At 42.1% G+C, this 8,174-nt stretch overlaps 1 protein-coding gene across 1 annotated transcript; it reads right to left on the minus strand.

Moving 5' to 3' along the window:
* Window positions 1-1,007: 1,007 nt before the first annotated feature.
* Areg (amphiregulin) lies at window positions 1,008-7,670 on the minus strand. The gene is made up of 5 exons (XM_052198036.1): window positions 7,610-7,670; window positions 6,404-6,631; window positions 3,982-4,186; window positions 3,192-3,347; window positions 1,008-1,101 (listed from the first exon to the last, which is right to left on the minus strand). Exons 1-5 carry the CDS (start codon window positions 7,668-7,670, stop codon window positions 1,008-1,010), a joined length of 744 nt encoding a protein of 247 aa, XP_052053996.1.
* Between the last annotated feature and the right edge of the window lie 504 nt (window positions 7,671-8,174).

Raw genomic sequence — 8,174 nt, forward strand, 5'->3', positions numbered from 1 at the left:
CTTAAGCATAGTAAGATAATGATTTTTTTTCAAGGTGTAATGAATACTAGAGTAGATAGTTGGTGTCACCCATTTCATGAGTTATAGCCATGTGGAGTATTTATTAAAAAATAAAACTTCCAATTTGGCACACTTAGAGTGTGTATAGGAATTCATTTAACAATCTTAAGTAACTCTTAACTACCATGAAAGCAGAAAAATCAGTGACTTTGGGATACATCTTTCCTAAATGTGTAAGGATATGAATTTTTTTGACAGGACCGATTTTCATTGTAGCCATCTCTGGAGAACCCTCTTCCTATGGAGTCCTCTTCATTAACTCATTACTATGTACCTTTTACCTAAAACACATTTAGCTCTTCCTACTTAAAAATAAAACTGCAGCTTTTTACCAGACCACTCTCAAATGTGTGCCCCTTCCTTTGATTAAAGGAACAATCAAATTTTTGTCTCACTTCCTTGTTTTTTTCTTCATGTAATAGGCTAACCTTGTCCCTCTACCCTGTGAGCACACCCTATCATTATTACCGTATCTTATCCAACAGTCAGTCACTGGAACCCAGCCATTTCTGTTTCTAAAATGACCTGTTCACCTCTCCCTATTGCCAATCTTTCCTCATGATCGCTCTCCTGGCCTCCATTTTGGGAGCATGACCTTTCTAGCTCCTGAGCGGGTCCCACCAACTCTCCTGTTTATGGAGTGTTTCCCCCAGGGCCCATCAGTTCTTCTTTTATTGCTTCTGTTTGACCATCCTCAACACTTTGATGCCTTATGGTTTCCTACCTCCATTACGAATTATGTTCTTTGAGAGCAGGACTGGACTTCCCCATACCTACTCCCTCTACAAGACCAAAGTCAATCTTACTTAAAACAGGCATTCATGGGCACTCATTATTAAGAATGGATTCTTTCTTTGCCTTGAGATAAGCGGTTTTCTTTTTGCTTTCAAAATTATAATATCTAACTGAAAAATGAAATTTAAAGGCCAGACCTGCATTTTCCACAGCTAGGCTACGACATGCGCATTCCCATTTTCTTGTCGGAGCCTCCTTCTTTCTTCCGCTTCTCCTTCATAGTCCCTGAAGCATCGTTTCTGAAGCCTTTGCAGAACACAGAATTCCACGGTTAGCAAGTCCTACCCACCTGTGCAGCGGGGGTTTTCATGACCCACAGGGACTTTCCTCCTGAAACTCTGAACCAAAACTTAAGCCTAACTGTTAAATGTTGCCATTATTTCGTTTTCAGGAGGACATTGATGTTGCCACTATATAAACACATCTCTAAAAACTGAAAAATGTAAATACGTATTAAAATTGAAAATTCTCACACGGTGTAGAACTGGAATGCCTTTTGTCATTGTTCTTGAGGAGTTAATCATTGAAGGTAGAAGCACCCGTCACATATAAGTGAATTCATAAAAATGGTTTAAAATTTTTATGAATGGTATAATGATTTAAAACTAAATGGTTGTATATTATTAAAATGTTTAACAACTGCTTAAGAAAAGACTTGTGTTTTATGTATTTTCAAATTTAAAGGCTTCCTTTTAATTTTATTTATTGTTGCAGTTGATTTTTAAAACTCCAGAGTTTAAATTTTGAAGGACATTGTATATTACTTTCAGTAAATCCTGCATGATTCTACCACATACTACCATTAAATATCAAAGAACTTCGGCAATTTTAAAGAATAATATTCACTTCAATTATGAAAAAAATTCAGTAATTGTGGTCTAAGATGAGTGTTGATTATATTTTGAATATAATAAGAACTTGAGAGTAAACAGAGAGAAAATCACTTCTTAAAAGTGAGAGAATTGAGCTGGGCCTAGTAGCACAGGTCAACAATCTCAGCTAGTCAAGAGGCTAAGACAGGAAGATCAACATTTGGGGAGAGCTTGAGCAATTTGGATCCTGTCCCCAAAAGTAAAAACGGCTAAAGATGTTGCTCAGCCAAAGAGTACTTGGCCAACATGTGTGAAGTTCTGAGTTCAATTCCTAGTACTGCCACAAAGAAAACGGAATGGCAACATAAAACGATAGACGTTCAACACCCTCCCAAGGAAATAGGAAAATAAACTATAAGTTCTATCCTTATAAAACATCTTTAGCTCTAACTTTCTATGCCAAATAAGAAGAGTTTATAGAGGTTTTTGCCTTTCCTAAATGTATTTGCATCCCTGCCTTGAGGCACTAGAAGACATTCCAGGTGTGCAAAACAAATTTAAGCTGCAAGCCTAACTTCATGTGCATAAAAAAACAGCTTTTATGTGTCATTTTGATCGCCCTTCTGATTTGAATTTAAGATAACAATAAACAATAGCAGGAGATAACTCCTGTATCCTGAAGAACAGCCTTGATGGATGTGATGGATCGAGTACACAATCCTGTTGTTAAAGTAATTTACCAAGACCTAAAATTAGAATAATGAACCCACTGCTTTTCCCAAGCCCTAGTCCTGTGAGTCATCAGGGAACAATGCAGGTCCTCCTCCAGCTTCCCCTATCCAGTGGCTTCTGTCTGACAGACAATGCCATCCTCCTGTGCCTGTGACCTAGAACAGTGGAGTGTGGGCATTCTTTGGTCCCGAAGCGAGGCGTGAGATCTGCCGTTGCCCAGGGAAGATGCTGTGGGAGGACCACAGTAACAGCGTTTGTCATGGCAGCCTACGCTATGCCATTGGGAGGAAATGTTTCGCTTTGTTTCTCAATAAGTTCCCACACTATTACACCCGATAAAGACAAAAAATAGGCTTACTCCAAACTGTAAGCCTATGAGTGCCAAGCGTTGGAATTACAAGCCAGAATTTTGCCTTGTTCTGTGAGAAGTCACAGGTTTTTCCTTGGCTGCTAATTTGAAGACCTTTGAGATTTGTTTGTATATTTGGGGATGTAACTTAATATGACCCTAGTTAGCATCTCAGAAACTTTATACTTACCTTTCAAAATATTCATAGATGATACCCAGTGCTTCTGAGTTTCACAAACAGCCATCATCAAAAATATAACAGGTAATCAAAATATCAATTTTTAAGCTAAAAACGTTCTAATTCTGTAAGATGGCAGGTAGTCAAAGTAATGCAAAGTTTGATTCTATTCTGCTCATGGGTCACTTGCCACAAAATAACTCATGTAAAATATGACAGCAGGAATTCTGACAAGGGTTCAGGTCTTAGGTTGTACTGTACTTACTGCACTGTGACAAGGACACCAATAGCTGTGAGGATTACTACAGAGGCAAAGATGATTACAGCTACCACTGCAATCCTGGAGAGGTCGTTGTCATCCTCACTGTGAGTCTTCATGGATTTTTCTCCACACCGTTCACCGAAGTACTCATAATCACATCTGTAACACCACATTTCATAAACACAATTGTTGAAAAGGTTCTCTGCCTCTCAAGCTTACTACCTAATGATACAGTCGCTTAATTTAGTGTAGAGAGGCCATACTCTGCGAAGTCATGAGACATGGAATGCATTCTAGCTAAAGGTCTTTAAGAACAAGTTGTGATGAGTTTGAGTGTGAATGTGATATTCCCAGAAGACACTATGACTCATGCTTCTTGTTCTTTTAGGACCAATTGATGACTTTGACGCCTGGTGTCACAGTCAATATAGTCCTCCATCATTTAGTTTAGTTTTAGCAGGTTGAGAGGGCTTGGGGACATTAGAGCAACATAAAAGGTTGTGTGATAAATACTTTAAGGCTTTTTTAAAGGCTTCAAATATATGTACAGGCACATGTATGTACATGTGCATAGATATATTATATATAATAAAATGATACTGTGCACCAGTAGTCAAAAAGCTACTTGTTACATCCGTCATGCTAAGAATTTTTTTTCTAGATGTATGTGCTTACATTTTAGTAGGCTATACAAACATAATGCTGGCCCATGAAGCCCTTGGTTTACACACTGGAAAAGTCAATGGCTTTCTATATGTGGCATTTTCAGATGTGACAATGGAAACAAACTTACTTGCATGTCACCACCTCCAGGTTCTCGATGTACTGGCATTCGCCATGGATGCAGAAGTTCTGAAACTCGGTAGCACATGGATTCCTTTTCTTCTTCTTATTTCTTCTGCCTTTCCCACTTTTGCCCCCCTTTTTCTTTTTCTTGGGTTTTTCTGTAGACTTCTCTCCTTCTGTCTTGGTTTTCTTGGGCTTAATCACCTGTTCAACTGGAGAGAGAGGAAGTTTGATAAGTTAAGGTTGGCTCTTCTGTCAATATGCTCTTTTCAACTTCAAAGTGATTTGGGCCACATGAGACACAGAAATCACAGCACCCAGAACGACTTTGGCCTTATTATTTAAAGCAACACACACATGATAAACCTGCGAAGAATAGCCCTGCCGTCAGCTGTACGTAGTAATCTCTGTTGCGTGCCACTTGAATTCTTTTACCTATGTGTGCCCATAGTGAGATGTACTACTGGACCTCACATGATAGGGAGGTAAATATGTAGTTCGGTGAAGACAAGACTCACATCCTAGGACGAGCAGCTGGAACCCACAGCGCTGACATGTTTAAGCTGGTTTTATTTGTTTGTTTTTCCATTCTATCATTGTCTCTTGAAGAAGGACAATGCCATTAAGATTGTGGTGTGATTCTGCAAATCTGATTTTGCTTGCCCACACACGTCTCAGGCTCACTGTCTTAAGCTGGAAGTTAGTGGGTACCGCTTGAGGTTGGAGAAGGCTGGAAAATACTTAATAATATTAATAACAACAATGAATACCTTGGGGGGGGCTCATTGTTGTATTCAGTCTATTTAAAATAGCGTTGAAGTATTTGTCCTTGATGCCTCAGACAGTCACCTCCACTTATCAGATCTGGAGTCTTAGGACTATGAAAGGTGTGGCTAATTACATGCTAAAGGCAGGGAGGAGAAGGTGCTTTTTGTTGTGCTGATCCTTGGCTAGGTGTGTATGGCAAAGTATTTAGCAAACAGAGACCACACCACTAGTCCCAAAGGTTTTGCTAGCCCCCGTTGAACAGAACACAAGAGACATGTTAATGGAAGGCTTATGGGGGTGTCAAAGACATGTCTTAAGAAAAGGATAAATATTAGGAATGTTTCAGGAGTTTGCTTTAAGTGAATTAGCTAAAGCTAAATGAGAAGTAATGTTAAATAGGTGGCCATGCAGTATTTAGACAGAAACATTCCTTTGATTAGTATAAAGTGCAAGTTAGAATAAGTCCTTGAGGAGAATTGTTTTAAATGCGTATCACTACATTTTATCAGGTAGATTAGAAGTCCAAGCCAAATAATAGTCACTGTGCTGAGTGTTGCAACAGAAAAGACTCCCCTGGGTATTCAAGCAAACAGCCTTTCCAAGCAAACAGCCTTTCGAAGGTGCTCCTCCAGCAGCCTTCTCCGCTTAACAGGCTTCAAGGCAGTTCTAAGTGCTAGCCACTGGCTCCAGGAGTCGGCCTCCAGAACTGTTAATAACTTAGCTTGTCTTTAACAAGCTGCTGGATGACTTGATGGTCCAGTCTAATCCCCTTTCCTACTGCAAATATTAAAAAAATAAAAAATAAACAAAAACCAAAATGATTGAGAAGCAAGGTGTTGGTGTAGAATGCTCACTGAGGTTTATCCCTGTCTCTGCCCCAGTCCCCTCTTCACTCCTCCTCAGCTCTGGGAGACTCCAATGGAGGAGCAGGAGTCAGGGAAGCTGCTAGGATGGTCTTAAAGGACCTTAAAGAACTCTGAAATCACCTTGCCCTGCTCAGATCTGACTTATCAATGGCCTCTTCTTCTCTCTAAATGGCAAAGTAAAATGAGGCTGGTGAGCTTCTATCTCTCTCTCAGTTAAAAGAAAAGATATTAAAACATTTTTGATAAAAGCAAAAGGAAAAACAACAACAACAACAACTACTACTACTACTACAAGCAGGGATCAGTAATTTAGATAAAATAAAATCCACACATACATCTTTAACATTTCTGGAGTTCATCGTTATCCCTTCTGACTCCTTATTTGTGTTAGGATGCAGTGTGTGGGGGAAGGGGAAACACAAACGCTCCCAGAATGGAGATCATGTAGCATATTGGGAAAGACCATAGGCCCTGGAACCAAGCAGATTAAGGTGCTGATTTTGATTCAGCTGCTTGCTGGGGGTGGGGGGTGGAGGAGGGCACCTTTCTGAGCTTCAGTTATTGTGTAAAATGAGCACAATTATGTCTACTTACCAGAGTTGCAGACACTAAACATGCACATACGATTTTGATTAATGCCTTGGACCTACAGGATGCAACCTCCTTCCACATGGCTCTTCAGAGGACATTCAGTAGCCACGCCTACCAAGCCTTCAGAAAAGCGCCTTCTGAAGTCACTTGGCTGAGATAAAAGGCTGTCTCATAGACAACACTTTCTTAGCGTCCTCCACTCACCTCTGACTGAATCATCTATAATGTAGCCGGATATTTGTGGTTCGTTCTCATACTCCTCCGGGTAGTCATAGTCCCCTGTGGAGAGTTCACTGCCAGAAGGCATTTCGCTTATGGTCGAAACCTCACTTCCCACAGAAACCGCAACTCCACCGGCACTGTGGTCCCCGGAAAGGGCTTCTCCGTTCCTAGAGCTGGTGTCATTGAGCTCCGAGGCAGCTGCATAATGGCCTGCAGGGAAGGAGAGAGTAAGAAGAGATGAGTCCGGTGCTTTTGTCTCACTAAGTGAGCACTGCTGTGTAGAATGCCTGTCTCCTCATATCAAAGCTCGCTAGTGTGCTAGTGTGCTATTGGGTGTTGGGCATTTTTTTTTTTTTTTGGACTGAGTCGCTCATAAAAGCAGCTTCACAGTCCGCCAAGAAGCAAACTCAGCTGCCCAATTACAGAGTTTCTTTTATCTGGGTTTCCTTTTCCACAGATAGCCTACATTAATTTCCACTATTTACTAAGCCCTGCTAAGGCAATCCGGCACAATCACCTAACAGGCAATGCCTAAGTAGCCTCTCCCTTCAGGTCTAAAGTGGGTGCGCTTGTTCCAAAGCTTTCCTGACTCCTTTTTAACCGGTGCTGATACATTTTAACACTTGTTTGCCACTGTTGAATCTGTACATAAGATGCAAAGAGTAATGTCAATAGTGGCTAAGAGCAATGATTTTCACCATCTTTATCCATTATTATCACATAGAGAAAAAGTTTGGCACCCGGTTTCATATATAATATAAAATTATATGTGTGTGTGTGTGTGTGTGTGTGTGTGTGTGTGTGTGTGTCTGGACACTTTGAGTGTTGTTTAGGAAGGTTAAAATTAAAATCACTAGAAGAATGGCGACAGAAGGCAAAGAACCCTCCTTCAAATCTTTCTGGATTAACTACTTTCGTGGAAATTACTTCACCTGCCTGGACCTCAGTTTCCTTAGCTATCAAAGGAAAGATTGGGTTAAAAGGACCTCTTAGGTCTCCATCAGCTAGCTGGTCCCTGGTTCAAGCTAGAGACTCTTGTTTGCTTCTCTCGCCCTCCTAGCATAAGCAATTTCAGGGGTGCGAGCTAAGGTAAGCCGCTTCCCTGCCAGACAAATTTGGGGGTGTCAAGAGGGCAGCAGCATTCAAGGGGCGACAGCCCGGGCTGCTGCTGGAGACGGCGGTGCTCACCTGAGCCTAAGACCAGCAGCGAAAGCACAGAGAGCGCCCGAGGTAGCAGCAGAGTTCTCATTGGTTCCGCGGGCCGGCGGCGGGAGCAGCGGAACCGCGGAGCAGCGGGCGAGCACCGGCGCGGGGAAGCCCAGCCCGCCGGGCTCCGGGCGGCTGGAGCGGCCAGCGCTTCGAGCTCGGCTCGAGATGTTGGGCGGCGACCGCGGTCAGAAAGGAGCAAAGCGAGCGGGACGGAGGGTGCGGCGAGCACCTGCTGCTTTATAGACAGGCCTGAGCCACCACCCATGACGTCACGGCCCGGCCCTGGGTGGAGGCTGGAGGTTACTACCCCCAAAAGCCAGCTGACGAGGGAGGAAGTGGGAATCGAGTCCCGTTAACTCGGGGAGAAACTTTTCCACTCATGTTATGTTTTAAGTTGGAGTGGTGCTGGGGAGCTGACAGCCCAAAGAAATCCTCAACATACACATTAACAGGACAGCAGCAGCCAGGAGATTAAGTACTAAAGTCCATGTTAGGATGTATGTAAGAGCTTTAAGAGCAACTGTGACTTAGAGATGTTAGCAGA

This window comes from Apodemus sylvaticus, chromosome 11 (genome assembly GCF_947179515.1).
Source record: "Apodemus sylvaticus chromosome 11, mApoSyl1.1, whole genome shotgun sequence".
Classification (NCBI taxonomy): Eukaryota; Metazoa; Chordata; class Mammalia; order Rodentia; family Muridae; genus Apodemus; species Apodemus sylvaticus.